The sequence below is a fragment of the Gopherus flavomarginatus genome, chromosome 2 (assembly GCF_025201925.1).
Source record: "Gopherus flavomarginatus isolate rGopFla2 chromosome 2, rGopFla2.mat.asm, whole genome shotgun sequence".
Taxonomy (NCBI): domain Eukaryota; kingdom Metazoa; phylum Chordata; order Testudines; family Testudinidae; genus Gopherus; species Gopherus flavomarginatus.
In genome coordinates, this window is record NC_066618.1 from 174,394,297 (window position 1) to 174,421,583 (window position 27,287).

Sequence of the window (27,287 nt, forward strand, 5' to 3'; positions counted from 1 at the left end):
CATGGTTTTGTCGTCTTCTGTTACAGTGACTAGATTCCCTCGGCCTGTCTCACCTCTTCAGGATGTGGCTACTATCATTGGAAGCCGTGAACAGCTAGCGGTGCTGCTGCAGCTTTATGATTACCAACTGGAACTTGAGGGTACCACAGGCTGGGAGACTTTGCTATGGGTTGTCAATCAACTGTGAGTGTACCTGTTTTTCCTGCACTCCTAATACAAAACTTTCATGCCTTCTAAACAGTTATTGGTAAAAAGTCCAGGTTCTGTTCATTATCTTAATATTTAACTGACATTTTTGTATACTTCGCATACCTAAAAACTCTAGAATTCCATTCTTTGATTCATTCTGGAAAAAATATAGCCTTTAATGTGTTCATAGATTAATAGTATTTGTACCAAAAAGTTGATTTCCTCTTTGTGCTGATCTAGAAAGACATCATTATGTAAGGGAGTGAGGCTTCTTGCATTTTAAGACACTTGCAGAATGATATTCCACAATAAAAGGGGGTATTTTGAAACTCAAATGCCAAATGCTCCTAGGAGATAATACACCACTATCCCAAACAAAGGGAATTCTAGCAGGGATTGTCTCAACTGTTAATGTTGTTGTATTGCTGGGATTAAAATTGGCAATGATCAAGAAGATCAATGATATATAAAGTGCAGTCAGTTTGTAGGGTGAAGTGAAATCACAGAGAAGGAAATGTGCAGAGTAACTTTTAATGTGCTGCTACTTCCTCTTTTAGGTTACCACAGCTTATAGAAATAGTTGGCAAAATCAATGTTGCCTCAACTGCCTGCGTCCATGAATTCTCCAGGTTTTTCTGGCGGCTTTGCAGGACATTTGGGAAAATTTTCACAAACACTAAGGTAATAGAATTCTTCTGTATCTAGCTTAGTTTAATTAAATATAGAAATAACTAATAATACAGCATCATATTTACCTCATGTGCATACATGAGATATGAGTTACAATATTTCATTCCAGGGTCGAAAATCACTGGCACATTTCACTTACCAGTCTTAAACCTGCTCTTGGCCACATTCTGTTTTTTTCTTTCTCCACTCATCTTGGATTCCATTTGTCTCTCACCTTTCATGATGTCTCTTTATTCATACTACAGGCAGGGATTCTGTTCCCAGATTGCCATCCTACCCAACTTGAAATGGGGAGGAGCCCACTGACACACTACTTACTTTTCCTTAGTGGACACTTTGGGCTGGAGACTCTGGCCTAATTTCAGTAAAATATGTTATCAGTTTTCCTTTAGTGTATGTAGTACGTTATACAGTACATTTTGTGTGCCAAATCTTATTCACATATATCTGCATGTCCTCCTTTCATTCATATTGGATTGTTGATTTAAACTAAGTATTCTCCTTGTTCAACATGTTTAAGGAATGCAAGGCAAGGTCTATTGAAAATCAACAAAGAATAACAACATTTTAAAGGATTATAATTACTCAGTAAAATTTTAGAGATGTGAAGATCAGCTGAAAAAATAATTGTCCATTTTAAAAATATTTTACAGTGAATGTTTGCACTGAATTTATTTCAGTCTTTTAAAGGAGTATTTACAAAGACTGACACAAGTATTTTGGAGCCGTAAGAAGAGTCTCCATAAAGAAGGTTAATTCCAGATTCTAGTCTAAGGTCACTTTTGGACATGAACTCTAAACTTGTAAAGCCTTTTGGTGTAAATTGTCATCACAGGCTGGGGGGAGAAAATTTTGGGGAAGTTTCAGGGAAATCCGCCAATATACTTGTGTTGCGTTGTAAAACTTGTAAATCCTCCCGCCCCAGCTTTTGCAGTAAGCATAATTTTTGTGGTACTGTGCAGATCAAATAGAGCCTCGTCCTGCACATTGCTGAATGCCTTATGCCTTCAAAGTCAATGATTGATGGTGTTTACCTCCTCATTTAATATCAGGTGCTCAGTTTAAGGCTTGGTTTCGTGAGATTACACTTCCCTTGAGTTTTGATAAAACTTGAGGAAACTTCCAAGTATTCTGCCAGTGTCTCCACAATTTTTGTTTCTCTGGTCTTTACCTCTTTTATAAATAAACTGAAACTTGTTACAGATTTGCTTAAATTGGGTACCCATCTATTCTGTAGGTAAAACCGCAATTCCAAGAAATCTTAAGACTATCTGAGGAAAACATCGGTGAGTAGCACATTCATTTTTATTAACATGAATAAAAATCAACCTCAGCCTGAACTGAGGAAAAATTTGTAAATTGCTTGTCTCTGGAATCGGTCTGTAAAAGTGATTTAATATTAACCAAAGAAAAAGTCTGTAAGCAGAAGTTATTTTGAAAGTAAAATTCATTTTAAATTGACATGGCTGCCTTAATTATGTTTTTAAAATGAAAATAAATATTTGTATAATATTGTCTATTTTAATTGAAAGGCCAAAGGAAACTGATTGCTCAGTGCTTTTGAAAATCAGGTCACTTCCTTAGGTGACTAAACAAGGATTTAAGGATAATTTTAGGCACCCATTTTTTAAATATCTTGGCGTGAGTCTGCAGCCAGAACTGTCTAATGTATTTTGAGCTGTTTGAATGCTCTTGTGCACCTTAAAATAAATTGTTAATGCTGCTACTGAGCTACATGCCAAACCTTCCCACAGTTACTAACACCAATTCAGCCTCACCACGGAGTTACCTAGTGTAGATGGATCATGGACTCTAGCAGCTGTTTTCAACACCATTTTGATTAGATGTGCCTTATTTAATTGGTCCATTGTTGAAAATGCCTGCTGGACCATCTATGCTAACGCTGAGCTGACATGAGCATGGGGAAGAATTTTCAATAAATTCCCTAATGTAGGAATTGTTTACAGAAGCAACTGTATCTCTCCATTATTTTTCTTCTGTCAAGCCTAGAATGTTGCTTAAACATAGATCTCAAATGTAGTCCTCTTTGTATGCTGTCAAAATGTTGAGCATGTAAACTTAATGAATCACTCTTAAAGGTGAACATGCCTTAAAGGTGAATATTGCCCAAAAGTAATTAATTGCAAGATAAGGAATTCTATTTTAAATTTTTCTGATACATTGTATCAATGACTTTTAGATTCCACTGCAGGGAATGGGGTACTAACAAAAGCCACAGTACCCATCTATGCAACAGGTGTCCTTACATGCTATATTCAGGTAAGAATGATTTTTTTTTTTAATTTAGTATTAAAATGTAGAACACACTCTGCAGCCCTTTGAATAAATTACTGTATGTAAACAAAACTTCAGACTGTAAAAAAAGATGGACCGATTACCATGATAAATATCTTAAAGGATTTCTGATATGAACAGCAAAAGCCCGGTAATTTGTAGTAGCATCTGAATAAAGATTGATTTATAATTGGGTAACCGTGGTATTTTTGTTCGGTGTTGGTAAATAAAGAAGAAATTTTGATTTCTTATAGCTTTTTTTCAGCTACTTTATCATGTATAAAAGAATTGAAAGAGTTTTTTTAAAATAAGGAGGATTTTTTTTTTCTTTTAACCTTGGAAATTTGGGGTTTTTTCTGTCCTTGAAAACTTTAGGGTGACTGTGGCCATGTCTCCACAGGGGAAATTTTCCCAAAATAAATTCCAGTCTGTGTTATAGCAGTTTCAGATGAAAGGATGTTAGCATTGATTGAGAGCGCTAGCATACACAAGACTTCCAAACAGACTTTGTATACAGTCCTTCAGTCAATTTTGAAATCCAGTTCAGTCAAAACAGTTGTAAAAACAGGCCCAGTTGAGGGAGGTTTTTTCCACACTCAAGGTCCCACCAGTACAAATATTAAGTCAGCTAAACCAGTGGCAAAAGCTGTAGATAGGGGGATTTTACATTTTTGTAGTGTAGAAGTGGCTTAGATGTCTCAGTTTATGACCAATATCATGGGAGGAAGTAACATTTGAATGAGATGATGTGACTTTTTTTCTTCAGATAAAGTAGAATTCTTCTAGGTATTCTGTTGACCTCTATTTAACTAAAATATTTGAGCAGAAAGCTCTCTTGTTAAGGAATACATCCCTTCATTCTAAGGGCTAAGAACTCCCCTAATACGTATGTGGGTCATCCATAAAATGTACTCTAGCAAAACTGCGAGGACCATATTTGATGCTCTTAAGGTTGAAATCAGGTACAGAAGTTCTTCAGAGAAAGAACCCTTCCAGACTTTATACATAATAAGGAAACCAAAGAGGGCACATTTTCTTATCCTATACAAGTCACCTTTAAAGACCACAATAGGCGTTTTTCTAAATTTTACACAAATTGGCAACTCAGTGAATGAGATCTGCTCCAGCAGCATCCTTGATTTATAATGACTTATGCATTTTTTTCCATTATTGTGGGACTATTTTCTGTTTGTTGATTATTGGATGACTTGGTCTCTGATTTTTCACTGAGTTCTCCCATATTAAGAAAAAATAGTTAATTCCGAATGTAAAATCTTTACAGCATATGACAATGTCCTTTACAGTGTTAAGATGAATAAAGTGACTCTTGGACATCAGAACATGGGATCACAAGGCAAAAGTACATTTATTAGGAGGATGTTTAACTTTAATGTTATGTAGCACCATCTTTAATCTAATCTAATCTAAACAGGTTTACTGTCTGTCAAGTTTAAATGCAAAAATGTCAGCAAACTGATTCAAATTAGCAGATTTTTATTATCCAAGGACTTCAGAGAATTATTTAGTTGGTTTAGTGTGGTATGTTGCTGCTGGTAAAACTCTAGGCAGTTCCAAATATTTAAGGAAGCCATGGTCTTCAGAAATGTTATATAGGTAGAGCTAGTAACACCATCTATTAAAGTTGCCCAACATTTCTCATTATAAGACTCTGTTTTCAGTTGCTTATAACTGCCAACTTTTAACTTTTTGGGCTTATTTCTCATTTTGAATATCTGCCTCAGACTTTTTTCTTTTAAATTTCACCCAAAACAATTCAGACATTTCCAAGAATGAAAGTAGGGGAAAAGACATTGTTTTGCCCATGTTTAAAAAAACAAAACAAAACTCTGGTGACATTTTATTTGAAAAGCTCTAGCACCCCTGGCTTTGAAGCAAGGACTTGAAATTTGGCAGCATGGTAGCCTTTGTCAAGGATGTGCCTTTTGCCCTTCCTGAGAAAATTTAGTGGGTATAATCCTTTGAAACATCTCAGTTTGCACATGCTTAGTAGAAGCTTCTTTGCTTTTAGTGATGGTAGGCAATTCTTTTAAACCAAACTCTTCACAAATGGCCACTAATTTTGTTTCTCAATTTCTGGATGGCTGTTTTGAGACTGGGGGAAGGGCTCTGATTTGCAGAAGCACTGAGCACTGACTGCTGCTACTAAAGTCAGTGGAAGCTCTGCTTTGAATATATGAAGTAAATGCTAAGTATGCTGAAAAATCAGGTCCTAGGTGTTTCAATTGGGCACCAAAATTAGTGGCAACTTTTGACTTTAATCTCTATTCATCAGCTCCCCACAAGGGTATTGGGAAGATGTGTTTATGAAGCACTCAGGTACTACAGGGATGAGCACCATAGAAAAGTCCATGAGCAAATTAATAATTCTGTCTTCAGAGCAAGGTTTAAATAATGTGCCGTACGTAAGGCTTGGGACCATACATAGCCTAGTGAGAAGAAAATGAAATATTGAATAGCTTCTCATTAATTGATCAGCATTCATTCTGTGCACTGCATAAGACCGGGTTCCTGTGGCAAAAATATAGTCTCTGACACACTATACCAGAATGCATATGGAGACCAAATTAAGCAAGCTTAATTCTGGTCTCTCCACTTTTCAGAGCTTGATTTTTCAACCTCACTAATGGGTATGGGTGTGTGTATGTGTGTAAGTGTAATAATGAAATTGTACACTGAGTGGTACAGGTTTATTGCCAGACAGTCAGACATCCCGGATGTGTAGTTAGAGCACTTACAACTGCTTAACCCAGAGCATATTTATTTTGCTTTTTTAATGAAAAGGCAATTTAAGAATACCTCAAGTCTTAGTAGAAACTGTTTTAAATTAAAAATGAATCTATGGTCTGCAAAATTAGTAAAACTTTGTACATGGAAGATGTGAAACATTTTAGATTTTATTGAACAGATTTAAGATTGACTCCTTTAATTTTTTTTAAAAAATGGTGTAAAGAAAGCCATTTAACATTTTGACATGCCTCTCTAGTTCCCCACTTCCCAATTAAAAAAAGATTAACATTTTGCATTCCTCATTTTACATCTTAATTTAGAATTTATTCCATTGGAAATATATAGTCGTGTATTGCATAACCAGAAACAAGAAGTCTCTCCAGTCTTCATTCATCCTGGAATTCTCAAATACACTTTATAAAATTAAAAGTTAATGTTACCTTGGTTAGGAGTATGGGTAGCTATAATTAGTATCCACCAAGCAATTTAAAAGAAATGTACGGCAAATGCAATTGACAGATATGTCAGATTATGAAATGCAAACCATCCAGTCAGAGAGTAGGGCAATGGCAACTGTCCAAGCCCTAGAAAGAGGGCACTCTTAATGCACCCTTAATCTGCTTATTGTTTATCTGAACTCTCCAAACCTCTTAAATTCTACCCATTGCTATTTAAGGCATGCTTTTGTCATGTCCTTAATATGCTAAATGGTCCATAATAGTATTGATCAATCCTGGAACAACATACAAGTGTGTATGCGTGCACTAGCACACATTCTGAAAGAAAAACATGAATTACATATACTTTTTAAAGGGATAAGGGTACATGGACAATAAGAAATATTTCAGAAACTATGAAAAATACCTTGATAGTATTCTTTAAACTGTTTAATTGTGTTTGTTTTGTTAAAATATCATTGGTTTTTTCTTGGATATGAATATTAGGTTGTCTAACCTTTAAATATTTAATTATACATGTCAGTTAAAATTATTTTTCTTTATCCATTCTGTGATGCCCTTGCCTTTAAACTTACTTAAATCTTTAAGTCATACCATAGCTTATAAAACTAAAATGAATGTTGCATACTTTCTTTTAGGAAGAAGACCGCAAACTGTTAATTGGATTCTTAGAAGATGTAATGACTATGCTTTCACTATCACATGCGCCTCTTAATAGTCTGAAGGCTTCTTTTGTGGAACTGGGGTAAAGTACATAAGATGGAATTAATTTTAAATGGGTTAATAATTACAAAAATTTTCATAATGTACTTTCAGTTATAAGTATAATTGCAACAAAAGGTCAGGTGAATTACATATATAAATCAGCTTTACTTGATTAAGTTAAAAAGTGGTAAATCCAGTATCCACTGTACGATTAAGCCAGAATGTATTCTATATTTGAACATTGCAATAAATGTTTTGTTTGTGCCTTATGTAGGCTGAAAGCTTGTCTGCCTCACAGACGGAAGTTGGTCCAATAAGATATTACTTAGCCCGCTTTCTCTCACTCATACATTTTTTGTCAATGTAAATCATTCAGAACAAAGTGGCTTTCCTGTCATTTGTTTTCAAAGGATCAATTGCATGATATAGCCCATTTCCCCACCACCATCAGTAAAGCTGATTCTTAAAAAAGACTTGCACAAATGAATGTTTTTGAAGTTTAAGTGTTTTAAAGAGTGCACATTTCTACATGCCATTGAGGACTGCCTTTGTAGTTTGTAATCATACCAACTCTACACACAGTGTTAGCTTGACTTTTATTTTCTTTTAGTGCAAACCCAGCATACCATGAACTGCTGTTAACTGTACTGTGGTATGGAGTTGTTCATACTTCAGCTCTTGTTCGATGCACAGCTGCTAGAATGTTTGAGGTAAGTGAGTATCAAAACTCTGTTACATGGAGCCTGAAATTGCAATGTATTTAAAATATATATTCATCTCAGTATCTGAATGTATGTATTGTGTTCTGAATAGGTTGTGTACTGTGTGATGGAGCAGCAAGTTATTGTGTTGTACAGTTTTCTTTCTGCATCTGTTGCATATTCTAGTTAATTAAACAACATTGGTGCTTTATCAACTGCTCGCAAGACATTTTTATAGTAATTTGTGTGTTCATCTTTGTTCTGCTGCTGACTTCAATATTACATTTGATCTTTGCATGCTGAAAAATATTGATTGGATATGAGAAATCATTTCAGTACTGAACTGTGTTCAAACCAGTTTTATATACCTTGTCAAATTAGGAAATGTGCTTGCTTAAGTCTGTATGTAAGCTTTGCATGCGCATCTTGAACTTTGTTGATCCATTTTTCTTTTTGCATCTTGAACACACTTATTTAATTGATGGCATAATTCACAGGTTAACTGTATTCATAACCTTATTCCTATACTCTAAGGCAGGGGTCGGCAACTTTCAGAAGTGGTGTGCCGAGTCTTCATTTATTCACTCTAATTTAAGGTTTCGCGTGCCAGTAATATATTTTAATATTTTTTAGAAGGTCTCTCTCTACAAGTCTATATATTATATAACTAAACTATTGTTGTGTTGTAAAATAAACAAGGTTTTCAAAATGTTTAAGAAGCTTCATTTAAAATTAAATTAAAATGTTGATCTTACGCCACTGGCCTCCTCAGCCTGCTGCTGGTCTGGGGTTGTGTTCACCTAGGCCAACAGTGGGCTGAGTGGGGCCTGCTCCCGGGACCCCAGCTGGGAAGGGTCTGGCAGTCAGAACCCCAGACTGGCAGCGGACTGTGCGGGGCCAGCAGCCGGGACCCCAGACTGGCAGTGGGCTGAGCGGCTCAGCCCACTGCTGCTCAGAGGTTCCATCTGCTGGCTCCTGCCAGCCGGGATCCCGGCTGCTGGACCCGCTCAGCCTGCTGCCGGTCTGGGGTCCCGGCCCTGCCCACATACAGTGATTACTTACCTTCTTCCTGGTTCTGGCCCATTCTCTTCCTCTCTCTGCACTGAACTGAGGGTGGGAGTGGACGGAGCACAGGACTGGGGGTGAAGGGTCTGGCCAGGAGCTAAAATGAGGGAGGGGGCTCAGGGTTGGGGCAGGAAGTTTGGGTGTAGGGGCACTTATCTGGGCAGCTCCCATTTGGTGTGCGGGGTGCAGGTGGGAATGTGAGTAGGGGTGCAGGAGTTCCCGTTTGGTGCTCAGGGTGGGGGTGTGCAGGGTACATGGGATGGGGGGGGCTGGGGATGTGTGGGGGTGCCAGAGTCAGGGCTGGGGTCATGGGTGGGGGGTGAAGGAGTCAGAGGATGGTACAGGGCTCAGGGCAGAGGACTGGGTGTGTGGGGGGGGGTGCAGGGCTCAGGGCAGAGGACTGGGTGTGTGTGGGGGGGGTCAGGGCTCAGGGCAGAAGGCTGGGTGTCTGCTCCCCCAGAACCCCAACCTCCTCCCCACTCCTTGTCCCAGCTACCCCCTCCTGGGACCCCACGCCCTGTCTAAGCCTCCCTGTCCCTTGTCCCCTGATTGCTCCCCTAGGACCGTACTCCCCACCTGTCCCCTGACTGCCCCAACCCTTACGTACACCCCTGCACCCAGACAGAACCCCCTGGACTCTCATGTCCCATCCAACCACTCCCCGCCCCCTGACAGGACCCCCCCCCAGAACTCTGGACTCATACAACCCCACCCCGCTCCCTGCTTACCCAACCCCTCTCCACACCCCTGCCTCCTGACAGCCTCCCCAGAAATCCCGACTCATCCAACCTCCCCAGCTCCTTGTCTCCTGACCACCCCCTCCAGAGACCCCCACCACCCTGACTGCCCCCCTGACCCTCCTCCCTGTCCCCTGACTGCCCTGACACCTATCCACCACCCACCCCTAACAGACCCTGGGACTCCCATGCCCCATCCAACCCCCCCTGCTCCCTGACTGCCCCCTCCAGAGACTCCCGCCCCTAACCACCTCCCCGGGATCCCATCCAACCCACCCTGCTGCCTGTCCCTTGACCGCCCCCACCCCTTACCCAACCCCCGGCCCCAGACCCCTTACCATGAGACTCCCCACTCATCCGGAGCCCTGCCTTCACACGCGTGCACAGCCCAGCCCCGCCCCTCAGAGTGCTGCATGCGTGGCAGCAGGGCTCTGGATAAGCGGGGAACGTCTCCCTCCCCACAGACGCAAACGCTGCCCCCGGCGCTGCGGCAGGGCTCCAGAGGAAGGCAAAGGAGGGGCCGGTGGCTTGCTGCGCTCAGCCGGACGCTTTGGCCGGGGAGTGCGGACCCTACAGCTTGCCGTGTCGGCAGGATTTTTAATGCCACACTGAGTCCCAGCAGGCAGTCGCGTGCCATTAAAAAAAGGCTCGCGTGCCATAGGTTGCTGACCCCTGCTCTAATGCTTCAGAATTGTATTGTAAGCCAATTTCTGTCATTGCCTGCTGTTGAGAGAAAAGAATACACATTGTCAGTAATATTCATAATAGATTGCTTTATAGTTTTATATTTCTCACATGAAGATATAGAGTAACTCTTGTGAGCTCTCCACATCTGTTTCCCTACTGTGCAAATTTATAGAGATTCTATAGAACCTCTAAGTTTGCCTGAATTTGTTTACTATCTCCTTAGCCATCAAATCTAAAAATATCAGAAGTAGAGAAATATAGTAGGATGTCCCAATATATCTTTTCTCGGTTGCTGAAAGTACAAGGACTTCTGTGCTTTGCACACCTGAAAATTGTATTTATCTCTCTTATAATCGCACTCATTCCTTATGCATGAGACTCTGGTACTTTACTTTGTGTCATTGCAGTATATGTGGCTCTCCACATGAATGCAGGGATCTGCACACTTGGATGCAGGTGCAGGATCAGAGCCTAAATCTACTCTGAGTAGCAAAGAATTTAATTAAATCATAGGCAAGTTTTAATATAAATAGCTCATCTCCAGCCAATATAATGCTTCTATTAATACTTTTCTCTCACTAACGCCTTTAGTAAAAGGCAAGTAGTATATGAAATATTTTTCTTTGAGGTCATATTTTGTCCTCAATTATACCCCTGCAATCCCTGCTGTTCCATTTGGTGTAAATGTATTGTACTGAGTGGGGTGGCATCTACAGCACCTAGACCAATGGGCTCACAACTGTGGTAGGGACCCACCCTCTATGTGCTATTATAATAAACATGTTTTTAGAACTCAACTTCTAAGCCAGCGAATAGGCCTAAAGGTGAAGCAGCAAGCAGCGTAGTTCTGGCACTGGATTGGGGGCCAAAAGACCTGCCTATGCAACCTTAATTAAGTCACTTGATCAGTTTGTGCCTCAGTTTCCCCGTCTGTAAAATGGTGATACAGATGCCCACCATTGAAGCACTTTCAGATAGTCTCTAATGTTATAAGATCATTCTGCTTGTCTTACCTTTTGGAATATTGGAATCTCACTTCTCTTTGCTTGCTGGAGGCCCTTGGCAACATCTTTGAAAGACCTCAGTCGTGATGGCTGTGGCCTGAACCTGTAATGTTTTTTCCCATCCCCAAATGAGGGGCAAAATAAGTGATTTTTGAACAATCTATTTTGTCTGACAGTAAAACAAATGATAGTAGGGGGGGAAAACTTTCTGCTGAATTGCCGGGCATATGCTGTTGCAGACATTTTCCTTAAATATAAAAAAAAAAAATCTGTTTTTTTTTTTTTTTTAAATTATATCACCATTTCCTAAATGTCAATAGCATGTAAGTAGACCAGAGGTCAGCAGCCTACAGCACACGAGCCAATTTTTGATGGCATGCAGCAGCAGGCTGAGCAGCTCAGCCCACTGCCGCTCTGGGGTTCCGGCTGCTGCCCCGTTGCCAGCCAGGGTCCTGGCCGCTGGCCCCACTCAGCGCCCGCTGCTGGCCTGGGAACCTCAGGCTGGCAGCAGGCTGAGCAGGCCCGCAGCTGAGACCCCGGCTGGCAGGAGCCGGCGGCCGGAACCCCAGAGTGGCGGCGGGCTGATCAGGGGTCTGGGGTCCCAGCAACCGGCTCCGCTCAGCCCACTCAGCCCAGACCGGCAGCAGGCTGAGCAGGGCCTGGGATCCTTGTCTGGGGTTCCAGCCACCAGTCCCACTCAGCCCACTATCAGTCTGAGGTCCAGCTGCTGGCCCCCCTCAGCCCGCTACCAGCCTGGGGTGCTGCTCACCCAGGCCAGCAGGAGGCTGAGCAAGGCTGGCGGCTGGGACCCCAACTGGCAAGAGACCGGCAGCCAGAACCCCAGACTGGACGCGGACTGAGCCACTCAGTCCCCTGCCGGCCCTGCTTAGCCCGCCACCAGCCCACTCAGCCCGCTTATAGCTGAGTGAATGGAACCCCAGACCGGCAGCGGGCTGAGCGGGGCTGGTGGCTGGAACCCCAGACAGGGATCCCAGGCAAGGGTCACACTAAATTGATAAGATCTGCATTTTAATTTTATTTTAAATGAAACTTCTTAAATATTTTTAAAACCTTATTTACTTTAAATACAACAATAGTGTATATAATAGAGAGAGAGAGACCTACAAACGTTAAAATATATTACTGGCATGCAGAACCTTAAATTAGAGTGAACTTGGCACACCACTTCTGAAAGGTTGCCGACCCCTGAAGTAGACCTTGCATTCTCACATAAACATTTGGGGTGAGATCTTCATCCTTGCTCTGATATATTTACTCTGCGTAGGAGGGCTGGAGTGAGGTAAATGGATCCTCAAAGCCCTGATTTTTGGGCATTGAAAGATTGCCTTGGCACAGGCACAGCGGAAAACAGTAAGGTGCCTTCTGAGGACCCTGTCTCAAGCCCTGGTTTGCCAGAACGAGAGCAGGTTTACAGGGGCCAGACCACTGCATGCAGCACTGCTGAGGTTCTGAGCAGTGCTGTGTTCCATGGGGCAGCCCTGGAAGGTTGCGGTAAGTTGGACAGGCCTCTAGGACTGTCCAAATTACATCGAGGGCCCCAACAACAGTTGAGGATTGGGAGAGTACGAAGGTGACCTAAAGCCACCTTAGCATCCACCCCACTCTCCTTGGACTGAGAGTTCTGTGTTTGATCTCTGTAGGCTTAGTAAGTGTAAACATCTACGATAAGTAGGTCTATAAAGGAATTAAAATACGGAGTAAAAATCAAAATATTGTGTTAGTCTCACTGTGTGAATTTATGTGCTGAATATTACTTGGCTTCCTCCTTTCTGCTTTTCTGTGCTTTTAATTGTTAACATTTTTTCAGTACTTTCCAGTTTTGAGTGTTAACCCAAATTGGACTTGTGCTGGTTTGAACACTATTCATGCAGAGTTGGGTTATGAGCTTTGTCGGTCTGTATGATAGGTTCTCGTTCAGGAACAGTTATAATTCAAATATAAATTGTAAAAGAGAGCCTCTTTTACCTTCGGGTCAAAAATATATTTTGTTATATTTTAGTGGAAGTGTTGCTCAAATTGTGATGGAACTGAGATCATGTTTATCGCTTCACTAATGTCAGTCCCAAGCTTTCTTGTTGTAATTAGTATATTGCCTCAAGACCATTTTAAAAAAAAAAAGGCTGCCGTGGGTAAAGAAAATTCAGGTTTTATATTAGCTCACAAAATATAGGAATTAAAAGTAAAAAATTAATATTGTTTGTTCATTAAATGGGAAAATGGTCATCTAATCACTGACCGAAAGTAGGCTAATCTTAATTCAACAAACAGTGGCCATTTTTAAAGAGCTGTACTTAAGATGAGCATTTCAGTGACTTTTTGAGTTGACCTCATAGTAAATAATCAGAGAAGTAATTATGTAGTTGGACCTCGTTTTTTTTTGTTTTTTTTTTTTGTGCTTTGGGGAATTTTTTTTAGTGTTGAAAATCAAATCAAATTTTAGATTAAAGAAACAGTGTTCATACCAAATGGAGAATAACCAGTGCCGAAAGTTGTGGGATTTAGCCTAGTTAGTTTTGCTCTGTGGCTGTAATGTGTACAAATTATCCTGAATTCCTTTTGGACTCAAAACCCTCCACCTCCACCTCCAGTGTTTAATAGGTCTGTAAAATGCTCAAAAATATAGGACCCAGGCCTCATTTTATTACTACTGCACATCCTTGGAAAGACAATTTTCTCCCACTATTTCATCATTGACTTCAGAGTTTAACCAAGTGGGATTCTGAAAAGTAGTCAAGTACCAGAGGGGTAGCCGTGTTAGTCTGGATCTGTAAAAGCAACAAAGAATCCTGTGGCACCTTATAGACTAACAGACGTTTTGGAGCATGAGCTTTCGTGGGTGAATACCCACTTCGTCAGATGCATGTAGTGGAAATTTCCAGGGGCAGGTATATATATGCAGGCAAGCTAGAGATAATGAGGTAGTACATGTACATCGACCAAACTGGACAGTCGCTACGGAAAAGGATAAACAGACACAAATCAAATATTAGGAATGGCAATATACAAAAACCTGTAGGAGAGCACTTCAACCTCCCTGGCCACACTATAGCAGACCTTAGGTGGCCATCCTGCAGCAAAAAAACTTCAGGACCAGACTTCAAAGAGAAACTGCTGAGCTTCAGTTCATCTGCAAATTTGACACCATCAGCTCAGGATTAAACAAAGACTGTGAATGGCTTGCCAATTACAAAACCAGTTTCTCCTCCCTTGGTTTTCACACCTCAACTGCTAGAACAGGGCCTCATCCTCCCTGATTGAACTACCTCATTATCTCTAGCTTGCCTGCATATATATACCTGCCCCTGGAAATATCCACTATATGCATCTGACGAAGTGGTTATTCACCCATGAAAGCTCATGCTCCAAAACGTCTGTTAGGGTATGTCTACATCTACAATTTTGCAGCGCTGGTTGTTACAGCTGTATTAGTACAGCTGTATAGGGCCAGCGCTGCAGAGTGGCCACACTTACAGCAACCAGCGCTGCAAGTGGTGTTAGATGTGGCCACACTGCAGCGCTGTTGGGCGGCTTCAAGGGGGGTTCGGGGAACGCGAGAGCAAACCGGGGAAGGAGACCAGCTTCCCCGCGGTTTGCTCTCGCGTTCTCCGAACCCCCGAGCAAGCAGGTCTCCTTCCCTGAGGTTTGCAGGGGGGTTCGGGGAACGTGAGAGCAAACCGGGGAAGGAGACCAGCTTCGCCGCGGTTTGCTATCGCGTTCCCGGAACCACCCAGCAAACCGCAGGGAAGGAGACCTGCTTGCTCGGGGGTTCGGGGAACGCGAGAGCAAACCGGGGAAGGAGACCAGCTTCGCCGCGGTTTGCTCTCGCGTTCCCCGAACCACCCTGCAAACCGCAGGGAAGGAGACCTGCTTGCTCGGGGTTCGGGGAACGCGAGAGCAAACCGGGGAAGGAGACCAGCTTGATTACCAGAGGCTTCCTCAGGTATGCTGGGATACCTGCTTATTCCACGGAGGTCAAGAAAAGCGCTGGTAAGTGTCTACACTTGATTACCAGCGCTGGATCACCAGCGCTGGATCCTCTACACCCGAGACAAAACGGGAGTACGGCCAGCGCTGCAAACAGGGAGTTGCAGCGCTGGTGATGCCCTGCAGATGTGTACACCTCCTAAGTTGCAGCGCTGTAACCCCCTCACCAGCGCTGCAACTTTGTGATGTAGACAAGCCCTTAGTCTATAAGGTGCCACAGGATTCTTTGCTGCTTGAAAAGTAGTCATATCTGTCCAGAGAAATGTTTTTAACAGGGATTAATTCATAATTTTGAACACAGGGAGAATTTGGGGAGACTATAGCGGTTGAGAGGTAGGTGGGGATTGTGGGCATAGTGAACCAATATTGCAATGACCTAGACTGTTCCGTGCATCATCATCCTATAAAAGTTGAACAAAAAAACACTGCTAGTTCAGATTGCCTTCTGGGTTTTTCACTGTGATCCACTTTCTCCACTGTGCTACTGTATATATTGGTGGAGCCTAGTGTACTGGGAGCATAATTCCAAGTAGTAACTTAGTAGGTACTCTTCTAGTTGGGTTAAAAATAAAACTTATTAGAAAAGACAGAAGGTCTCCTGATAAAAATTATAACTTTCAAAATAAAGTTTAGGTGTCTAATGTTTCTGGAAGCTTTAATTTTTAATGCTTTCGAGTCTAAATTAAAATGGGCTCAAACTGCTCCTTGGCACCCAAGTACTGAGATAAACACCAAAATGCAGAAATGGGTTCCCAAGTGGTTGATTGAGGGTCAGAAACAGACTGTATTTAACAGTGCTTCGTATGCTATAAATTGTTTAACTTGCCCTATACCTACATTGCCCTTCTCTGTCCTCCGGTGCCACTATTTGGTAAAAGCAAGAAATTTAATTTGCTATTTTGGTAGAAGTTGAAATAATTACTATATCATTGAAATATGCAGTGTAGTTGTAGCCATGTTAATCCCAGGATATTAGAGAAACAAAGTTGGCAATGCAATATCTTTGATTGGACCAACTGCAGAAGTTGGTCCAATCAAAGATACTATCTTACCCACCTGGTATCTCTGACTCATCTGAAAATTTAAACGATTTTAAAGTTCACTGAAGAGGTACAGTTTAGCATTGTGCATTTTATATGCTATGAAGTAGCCAGGGTGGATTAGGGTTTTATGTGGGCCCTACTACACCCCAGCCCCCCAACCGCCGCTGCCTCCCACCCTTTCCCCTCACCGGTGCTCCTGCTGGGGAAATGGGGTTGGGACATGGGGGCTAGCCCCACTCTGCCCACCCGCTGCGCTAGCCAGGAGGCAGAGCGGGGCCAGCGCCTGCAAACCCCCATGGGAGTATCGGGCAGAACATGACCAAGCCCCCGCTCCCTGACCCCACTCCTCAGCTGGAGCACCGGGCAGGCAGAGCATGGCCAAGCCCCTACGCACTGACCCTGCTCCCCGGCTGGAGCATCATACGGGCAGAATGTGGCCAAGCTCCCACGCACTGACCCCATTCCCTGCCTGGAGTATCGGGCAGAGCGGCGTAAGCCCTAGTGCCCCAACCCAGCTCCTGGGCTGGAGCTCTGGGCAGGCAGAGCGGATTGGGGTGGGAGATTGCCTGTTTTGCCAGGGGCCCTCAGTTGGCCAGGGACCCGGGCATGGGCCCTGATGACCTGGAAGTGGCACATAAAACAAAATTGGGAATTTTCTTAGGTGGAGCACAAGATAGAAGAAAATCAACAGTACTTCCACTTTTTAAATAATGCAGATAAAACACCCATTTGAGTAATCATGGAAGAAAGTTTGGGATTTGTCATTTATGAAACACTTTTACAGAAGCAGCTGTTTGCCACTTGGCAAAATTAAACCCCATTGAGCAAGCAGCACAGTTATTTCTGAAAAAGGACCTTTTAAACTGAAAGGAGTTCCAGATATTTGTGGGTTTAGGAAAAAGTATTTATACACATCAGTTTCAGATTTGGGATTTATTGCAATAATTAAACCTATAGTTTTCATATTAGGAAGTATTTGAAAATCTGATAGGTAACTAATTATTAGATTTTTACTTGCCTGGACCAGCAAGGACGATTTTAGGATGTTTGGGATTTTTCACATGCGCTTCTTGATGGCTCTAATATCTAAAGTATTCCTAAAATATTATGAGGAAAGCCTAGTGGCATCTGAGAAGGTGCTTGTTATGCCAAGTTTAAAAAGTGTACAGTTTTTAATAGTAGTGGACCTACAGCTGCAGTTTAGTGTTTGAAAATTGCATGCATTCAGTCTGGCAAAGCAGTTCATTTTGAACCTGCCAGTCATATATTAGCAAAGAAATATAATCCCATTGATTTGGAACTGCATTCAGTTATGCTTGAATTGCCAAACTCAAGTTTGCATCACTTCGGTATTTAAAATGATTTGCAGTCTAACAAGTAAATTACAGGTTAGACTGTTTGTTTCCTTTAGTGGTCATCTGCATTTCAAAACAGCAAAAAATCTGGAAAATATATAAACCAAGACACTTTGTTTGAACAGCCTCCATCAGGTTTGAACTGACTGCCAGGCCAGTTGAGCTTTCTTCATGCCCTCTGCATATATAAAGCACTAGTGTAGCTGTATTTGCTTAGCTTCTAATTTTGGTTTGCTTTTTGTGTTTTTCTTTCTCTCTCTCTCTTGGTTGTGCCACTCTTCTTCCCATGATACTGTGCTCGCTCTTTCCGTGCATCACCTGTGATACCCCCCTACTCTGACCACTCAGCTGTTGGTGAAGGGGGTACATGAAACTCTGGTAGCTCAGAGAGTTGTTCCTGCTCTCATTACTCTCTCCAGTGATCCTGAAATGTAAGTTTACTGATTGCCTTATACATTAAGCATCCCTCTTAATGTTTGTCAAGAAATAACCATCAGTTTTCTTTAATAATCCAGTGACAAAAGTTTTCTAATTGAAAAAAGCATGTTGCATTTAAAATGAGTCCCTTTCAGTTGCAGGTAAAAACTAGATGGGCTGCAGTATCTAAAAGTAAAAATTATTTTGGCAATAACTAAAAGATAGTAAAATTACAGAAAACTAATTTTAAATTGAAAATTGTTACACATGTACATTAATTCCCTTAAATAAATAAATGTTCAAATGTTAATGTTTAATATATTTGCAGTCAACTCCTGCAGATTTTAGTTATCAATCTTATTGCAGTGAATCAAATGTGGTAAATATTCCTTATAGTGCTTCCATAGTTAGCTTAGGGAAAATACATAAACAAGACTCAAAATATTGAAATACCAAATAATCTGTTAAATCTACCACATAATCTCTGGTAAGTAATTGTAGAAGTATAGTGCCTGTGTACACATTTCAAGGGCCAGCATACTGATGTGATATTTCTTCCAAGATGTGGAGGGATGCTTTTGCTAATCTCACTAACAGGTTGTTACCAGTAAGTGCCAGAGCATGAACAAAGAGCTTTGACCATTTTAATGTCTTGTGTGAGTGACTAAACCAACAAAGGCCCATGAGTCTGCCTGCCCATCCTCAGTCACAGCTAACCCAGTTCTCCTTCCAGTTTACCAAACCATTTTTTATTGCATGTTGACTGGTTTACAGCTGACTCTTCGAGGCATGAGTGAAGCCTTAGTTGACAAGCGGGTTGCTCCGGCCCTTGTTACCTTGTCCAGTGATCCTGAATTGTGAGTTTCAGACTGAGACCTTGAGTTAATCAAGTCTTTTGAGCATTTTTCCTGATCTGCCTATTTTTTTTCTTTTTGTCACTGCTAGAAACTAATGTATCTTAAAGTACTAACTTTGAATTTTCATTACTTTTAACTCTATTCATTCTTAAGGTTAAACACTGCTTAAGGATTTTTTTTTCTCTTCTTATAGCTCTGTAAGGATAGCCACAATTCCGGCTTTTGGTACCATCATGGAAACAGTTATTCAGAGAGAGGTAGGAATACTGCATATCATAAACAAACTGAACTATTAAGCATTGGTCAAGCTATTGCTCAATCATGTAGCAGACGGTTGAGTTTGACAAGTATAGTAACTTACTGCCAAACTGTGAGCAAGAGTTACTACTCATAAATTAAGTTTCTCTCACAGCAATGTTTAAGAAAAACTCCAAATTTCTACCTTTTGCAAAACGATAGATTTACTATTAGAAGAAATTCTTATTTCAGTCACAAAACTCTGTCTTATAAAAGTATAGAAGCAGAAGCTAGCTAATTCTTCTGTGCTAGGCTTCAGGATTTTCTGCAGTGATGCTTTGTGAAGAAATTTCTCATTATAGCACAGAAATCCAAAATATCAGCCTGATGGGAGTTAACTGTGAAGTTGGGAATCAATAATAGTTTTATTCTGAGTTTTAGAACATTCTAAAAAAGAACTTTAGAATAATAGTACAAGAGGATATTGGATATTTTGGTGGATTGATAAGAAGTCATTATGGCCTTTTCCTGAGTGAACTCCCTTCAGTTGTAGTCAAAGTATAAATATTACATTTATTTACCCTGGGTTTACAAGACTGAGCATAACTTAGAACATAAAAGTGGATTTAACAGAAAAGAAAATAGGTGACAAATTAGCTAACAGATGTTGGTAATCCAGCACTAAAGTCATGCACAAAAATTAAGTGTTTTTTATTTAACTTTAAAATGCTAATTAGAATCCTTTAAGCAGCTAACAATTAAATCTATTTGAGCAATACTTTAATTGCTCGTATAGATTTTTTGGTGTTAAATTGATAGATTAAAAAATGTTGGTTAATATGATTAACAGTTTTATAGTTTTTCAAAAGTTAGGAATATCTACCAGCAGGAGGATGTATTCTTCATTTTCCTTAGTGTGTGTACAATAAGAGGTATAAAAAGCGCACACAACTTTCTGCAGAGCTTGCATTCTTCCTGTAATTTCAACATGTTCTTAAATCCTAAAATAATGTGTTTTGAGGAAATGTGAGTAAGAAGTCAGTGATGACTCACAAGTATAGTTTTTGGAAGAGGGATAAGTAGCAACTTTGTAGTTAGGAATTCATATTATATATTTCATTTAGCTAAAAAGGCCTTGGTTAACTATTTGAAATAAGTATATTAATTGTTCCCGTTATAAATCTCTCTCTGTAACATATGTCATCCAGAAGCCTACCATAGAAGACCTCTGACCAGGAGAATGTTGCTTGAATTTTTATATGAATGCTTTTAAATTCTATTCAGTCCTTTCAAGTTTGAGTGCAGAAAAATTTGCTAGTTTGTACATATTTATCTGTTTTAATAATGTAAAATGCTTATTAATTTTTTTCCAGTCTTTTTTGTCCATGTGCTTTCTCTATTTCATTAATTATTTGTAAAGTAGTTACTTCTGGTTCTCCCCACATCCCTTCCTTCCATTTCTCACCACTCTAATTCTGATATTAAAAACATTGATAGGGCATTTAATACTTCAATTCTAACTAAATAAAAGAATTAAAATCATTGGGGATGAGGAAATAATATAATGAAGCCTTTGGGCAAATCTATATAGAAGTAGGACATTGTGATAGTATCCTAAAAGGCAGGACACAGAAAAGGAGTTAAAATATCCTGTAATAGAGAAGAATTCTAGATTAACAAACAAAAAAAATCAATATTTTAAACAATTATCTAAATAGATAGGAAACAGAAATATACTGTAAGTGACCGAAGTTTTCTGACACCTAAACTTTTTTTTGTTAACTTTTACTTTTTTTGTGAATATTTAAGCTACTGGAAAGAGTAAAAATGCAGTTAGCGTCTTTCCTGGAAGATCCTCAGTATCAAGACCAACATTCTTTACACACAGAGATCATAAAAACGTTTGGAAGAGTCGGACCTAATGCTGAGCCCAGATTCAGAGATGAATGTAAGTTGCGACTTAAGTAAATGTTCGTTACCTAAAAATAACAATTGAAAACAAAATATCAAATACACTTCATAAGTTGGTTACTGTTTGTTAATAGAGTAACACTGATAGAGAGCATTAGCAGAAAGCGAACAATAATACTGAATCAATTCATGTTGAGAAATGTTTTCTATAAATTTACAACTCTTCATATTCCACAGATGTATATAATGTGAGCAGTGTTTTTAATACTTGTGGGTTTTTTTAATTCATGAGCCAATATTCTGCTGTTTTATTTGAAATACATTTGCAACATAGTAATTGAAACCCCACTAGCAGTCCCACTAGAAGCCACCATTTTACCAGCTGTTACCATACATTGGTTGCTGAGATACTTCTGATATTTGTTTCTATATCAGATAACTCTTTTAACAACTGTTGACAAATACTTTTTCTCCTTAACAACTGTATGGTGCCATTACTATTGCATAAAAGGAGGGTGGGAATTACTTATCATTTTATCATAAAAGCTGCCAGAAAAAAGAAAAACTTCTTTGCAAGTTAGTTTATATGGGGGGGGGGGGCGGCGCGGCAGTTTGTGAAAGTCAATGTAAAACAATAATTTAACTTAAATATTTACTCTTCCAGTTGTTATTCCGCACTTACACAAGTTAGCCTTGGTCAACAACCAGCAGTCTGTGGATTCAAAGAGACTGGACATTGCAACCCATCTGTTTGAAGCATATAGTGCTCTTTCCTGTTGTTGTATCCTTGTGTGGTTATAGTTTTAACTGTTTTCATCCTTTTGTTTTTAATATTTGGGAATTATAAAATAGCTTGCTCCCTTGGAGTAGTAGTAATAGTATGGGAGGTTTCTCAATAATCTAAAAAGCAGATATTCACAATAGATAGAACTGAAAATTCTATTTTTTCAAAACCTGAGATTTTTATAATTTTTTTTAAATCTGCTTTTGAGATAGGGAAGAACCCTGAAGATAATTGTGTAGATATATCATGCTTAAATGCCTTCCATCCTCAATTCCCTTTCATTCAGCATCCTTTTGACAAAATGATAGTAGTGACATAGATTGATTCAGGTACTTTTCCATATATATATATATATATATATTACATATAATATTACGTATATATTATATATATAAAATATTTACCACTACTATTCTTTTTGTCATACCTGTTACAAAAATAACATAGGGAATAAAAAGAGTTTTTGATGGCAATGTACTGTTCCAATTAAATTCCAGACACTTAAACTATTTTATTTTTGTGTTGTGTCATGTTTAATAAACTTGATACAGTGAACCAGATCATAGCAAAAATATTTTAAGCCCTGTCTCGCCTCCATTCTTTTTCCTTCTCCCTATCTTCTTCTGAACCTGGTGCTACATATCTCCTGTTATCCAGGGTCAGGCCCTAAATATTTTTACATTTAATTCTTTAATTTATTATTCTCATTTTGACTCTGTTTTGGGTCACTTAATATCGAATTGCTAAAATTAACCTGTTGAACACTTCATAACAATTAGAATAAATGTTAGTAGATCTTTGTTAGGGAATTTGTTTGCATCTTGCCTTAGGATAAAACAATATAATATCAAATAATGACGATTATTTTTTTAAATACCTTAATTGCTTTCCTGCTAGTTATTTCAGAGGATTTAATGGTCAATCACTTTTTGCCTGGACTCAGGTGTTTACGAACTGACATGGAACATCTCTCGCCAGAGCATGAGGTAAGCAACTGAAGTTACCATTCTGATTTGAGGTACAGATGGCAATAGATAGATGAGATGTTTAATCTTTAGCCTTCAGTAGTTAGCATTACAGTAGTTAGTAGTGACTATTGGTTCAATTGTATATCATACCATCGTTTTCTTGTTAGAAAAAAATTAGTGACCCCTTGAGATACGTAAGCAGAAAGGATTTTTGTAAAACTATTTTCTAAAATTGAAGTAGATGAAAACTTGAAGATTTTCAGCACAGACTGGTTTATTTTTCCTGATGAAAGTGGGAAAAGAAAATGCTGTTTTACCACGTGCCTTTTCTTAAACAGTCAAAAATACTAAAACCAGGAGCCACAACACGTTTTAGAAACAAACTCAATAGAGGGGAGATATTTGGAAAGCGGTAATGCTGAAAGGATTCAGCAAATGAGACATGTTTGTAGGGCAATATGGCAGCAAAAAGACTGGCAAAATTTTGAGATGCAGCTCTTGAACCACCGTTATTTGGAAATAGTGTTCATTTCTTAGCAGTTCATTACCCAAAAGATTGGTAAATTGGATGATGTTCACCGGAAAGCAGCAGAAATGATCAGGTGGCTTTGTGGGCTGACTTGAGAAAAGGCTTTAAAATAAATGTAACTTGGCTAAAAGAGAACTATGCACATATTTAAACAAATACAAGTACGTAGGACAAAATTAGAAAGGCCAAGGCACAAAATGAGATTAAACTAGCTAGAGACATAAAAGATAAAAAGAAAAAATTCTACCAATACGTTAGAAGCCAGAGGAAAACAAAGGACAGGGTAGGCTCGTTAGTGGATGCGGGGGGAGCAATAACAGAAAATGTGGAAATGGCAGACATGCCAATCTATTAAAAGGGGAATAAGGATAACCCAGGGAATTACGAACAAGTCAGTTTACCTTCAGTATCCAGAAAGATAATGGAGCAAATAATTAAGCAATCAATTTGCAGACACCTAGTAGATAATAAGGTGGTAAGTAACAGTCAGTATGGTTTTGTCAAGAACAAATCATGTCAAATCAACCTAATAGCTTTCTTTGACAAGATAACAAACCTTGTGGATGAGGGTAAGTGGTAATGTGGTATATCTTGACTTTAGTAAGGGCTTCGGTACTGTCACACATGACCTCCTCATAAACAAACAAGGGAAATAAAACCCTAATGGAGCTACTATAAGGTGCATGCATAATTGGTTGGAAAAGCATTCTCAGAGAGTAGTTGTCAGTGATTCACAGTCAAGTGGGAAGGGCATATCAAGTGGGGTCCCACAGAAATCAGTCCTGGGTCCAGTTCTGTTCAATATCTTCATCAATGATTTAGATAATGGCATAGAGAGTACACTTATAAGTTTGCAGAGGACACCAAGCTGGGAGAGGGTTGCAGGTGCTTTGAAGGATAGGGTTAAAATTCAAAATGATCTGGACAAACTGGAGAAATGGTATGAAGTAAATAGGATAAAATTCAATAAGGACAAATGCAAAATACTCCATTTTAGGAAAGATCAATCAATTTCACACATACAAAATGGGAAATGACTGCCTAGGAAGGAGTACTGCAGAAGGGGATCTTGGGGGTCATAGTGGATCACAAGCTAAATGAGTCAACAGTGTAACTCTACTACCAAAAAAAAGTGAACATCGTTCTGGGATGTATTAGCAGGAATGTTGTAAGCAAGACAGGAGAAGTAATCCTTCCACTGAACTCCATACTGAATAGGCCTCAGCTGGAATATTGTGTCCAGTTCTGGGTGCCATATTTCAAGGAAGATGTGGACAAATTGGAGAAAGTCCAGAGAAGAGCAACAAAAATGATTAAAGGTCTAGAAAATATGATCTATGAGGGAAGACTGTAAAAATTGGATTTGTTTAGTCTGGAGAAGAGAAGACTGAGAGGGGACATAACAGTTTTCAAGTACATTAAAAGTTGTTACAAAGAGGAGGGGTAAAAATTATTGTTCTTAACCTCTGAGGATAGGTCAAGAAGCAATAGCTTCTATCTTTAGAAGGAAGGAATCTGACTCTGACTTCAGAAGGGTGAGTCAGGAGTGACAGTAACAATCTGAACATCAGTCAGAGGTGGCAAGAGTTGCACTTCCCTTACCCCAAGTGCTCTCGGAAAGGATCTGTCATGAGTCAGTCAGTGTATGCACAGAGTGAGTTGAATGATTGTAGGGAGTGTCTACAAAAAGTAAAGATAAATTAAAAAGCTGCAGCCGATGAAAGTTGTTGTGTGTAGTTTCATTTACTCTCAACCATTTTATCATATTCAGTAATGGCTTATATTATCTGAAAAAGTTAATTTTTGAGGATTGTATCTAGGATTAAGATAAGATTGTGTGTTGCCATCATTGCATATAGTTGAACCAGTTAGTTTTGTTTAGGTTTATGTGTTAGTTTACAGAATGTGTAAAGTTTAGGGCTTTGGAAGGTTCAATAAGAGGCCTTAAATTGAAGCTAAAGAACTTGTATACACAAATTTGGTTCTCATGATCTGGAAAAGACTAAAGAATTCAGATTCATATTAGTATGTCATAACTTCGAGCAATTTTATACTGAGACCTGCTCATCAATGACTTGGCTTTCTATCAACTGTGGCCATGTTGTCCAACATACCACTTCAGACACCAGTGTGATGTATTGGATCACAAGGGCATGTCTTTGACAATAGTACATTCATTTTGGCTCTTCCTTGGCTTATTGGTCTGCAGGAGAGTTGCTTTTGTCTGCCAGATGAAGTGACAAGCTCCAAAATCAACACACATTGGTATATCTTTAAGATCTCCAAGAAACAGGGTTTCTAAAACTGATTGTCATGCTCCATCCCCCAGCATATGTTTGCCTTGATGGATAATATAAAATGCTTTATTTTTCAAAGGTGAACACGGATTTGGTCTTTCCTCTAGTGTAGACTCTGATCCATGTTAGTAGGCACGCATACCCACCCAGTCTTCCCCAAAGTCTCTCAAGTTTCCCTAGGCATAATTAGACTTCCTGAGTTTGATGTTTTTGAGTTACCTGGATTGGACAGAATCATTTGGCTAATGCCAGATTGCTTGTGGCATTTAGGAACAAGTTCAGGAGTGAATCACGCTCTGTTAAGATTGTTTAAAAGGCTTGTATTCAATCCTATGTTGTAATGCCAGATGAGCTGTGGGCCAGTTCCACTTGGTTTTAGGCAGTATCTGAGAAATGTGTCTGACTCTGGAATTCCCACAGTTGCCACGTGACACTCTATTTACACTTTTTTTCTTCCCTACTTGTTTTGGGAAAGAAGTCCTCTACTTTAGACAACTAAATATTGACAAATTTAATAAGTGTTAGTATACAAATGCAAGAAGTCTAAATACTAAGATGGGTGAACTTGAGTGCCTGAGGGTATTGATATAATAGGCATCACCGAAATGTGATGGAATGATGATCAATGGGACATGGTAATACTAGGGTACAAAATATATCTGAATGATAGAGTAGGTCATACTAGTTGGTGGCGCTAATATTTGCGAAAGAAAGCGTAAAGTCAAATATAGGTGGTAAATCTTAAATTAATCAAACTACCACAGAATCTCCATGGATAGAAATTCCATGCTTGAATAATAAGAGTATAGCAGTAGGAATATTCTTGCAACCACCTGACCAGGATGGTGATGGTGAAATGCTCAGGGAGATTAGAGAGATTACAAAAACAGTTAAAATCCCCAATTACTGGATTCACTATCCCCATATTGACATCCTACCTCATGACTGGATGCAGAGATAAAATTTCAAGACACCGTTAATGACTGCTGGTTGGAGCAGCTAGTCCTGGAACCCACAAGGGAAGAGGCAATTCTTGATTTAGTCCTAAGAGGAGTATAGGATCTGGTCCAAGAGATGACTATAGCTGAACTGCTCAGTAATAATGTAATTAAATTTAACATCCTTGTGGGGGGGAATACCAAAGAATCCCACCACGGTAGCATTTAACTTCAAAAAGGGGAACTACGCAACAATAAGGAGGCAAGTTAAAATGAACAATCCCAAGAGGGAAATGGCTGCAAACTGCATGAAAACTTTTTAAAAAACACCATAATAGAGGCTCAAACTGTATGTATACCCCAAATTTTTAAAAAAGGACCAAAAATGATGCCTCCATGGCTAAACAACAGAGTAAAAGAGGTGGTTAGAGATAAAATCATATCCTTTAAAAATTGGAAGTGAAATCCTACTGCAGGAAATAAAAAGGAACATAAACTCTGGCAAGTCAAGTGTAAAAGTATGATTAGGCAGACTAAAGAAGAATTGGAAGAGCAAAAGAGACAAACTAATATTTAAAAAAAAAAAATTTAAGTGCATCAGAAGTAGGAAGCCTGCAAAACATCTAGTGGGGCTACTGGCGATTGAGATGCTAAAGGGGTACTGCAG

At 39.7% G+C, this 27,287-nt stretch overlaps 1 protein-coding gene across 7 annotated transcripts in view; it reads left to right on the plus strand.

Annotated features, from left to right (window-relative positions):
* RELCH (RAB11 binding and LisH domain, coiled-coil and HEAT repeat containing) overlaps positions 1-27,287 on the plus strand; it is a 124,635-nt gene that overhangs the window by 80,379 nt on the left and 16,969 nt on the right. For 4 of the 7 annotated variants that reach the window (XM_050939868.1, XM_050939872.1, XM_050939870.1 and 1 more), the window contains 11 exons: positions 27-183; positions 747-870; positions 2,117-2,165; positions 3,080-3,159; positions 7,019-7,125; positions 7,696-7,795; positions 18,031-18,113; positions 19,150-19,213; positions 21,003-21,141; positions 21,769-21,885; positions 22,786-22,874. In XM_050939868.1, coding sequence (XP_050795825.1) covers positions 27-183; positions 747-870; positions 2,117-2,165; positions 3,080-3,159; positions 7,019-7,125; positions 7,696-7,795; positions 18,031-18,113; positions 19,150-19,213; positions 21,003-21,141; positions 21,769-21,885; positions 22,786-22,874 — 1,109 coding nt within the window. Of the gene's footprint in view, positions 1-26; positions 184-746; positions 871-2,116; positions 2,166-3,079; positions 3,160-7,018; positions 7,126-7,695; positions 7,796-18,030; positions 18,114-18,873; positions 18,957-19,149; positions 19,214-21,002; positions 21,142-21,768; positions 21,886-22,785; positions 22,875-27,287 lie in introns of those variants that run through there. The other 3 variants (XM_050939869.1, XM_050939873.1, XM_050939874.1) reach the window with 3 other exon arrangements.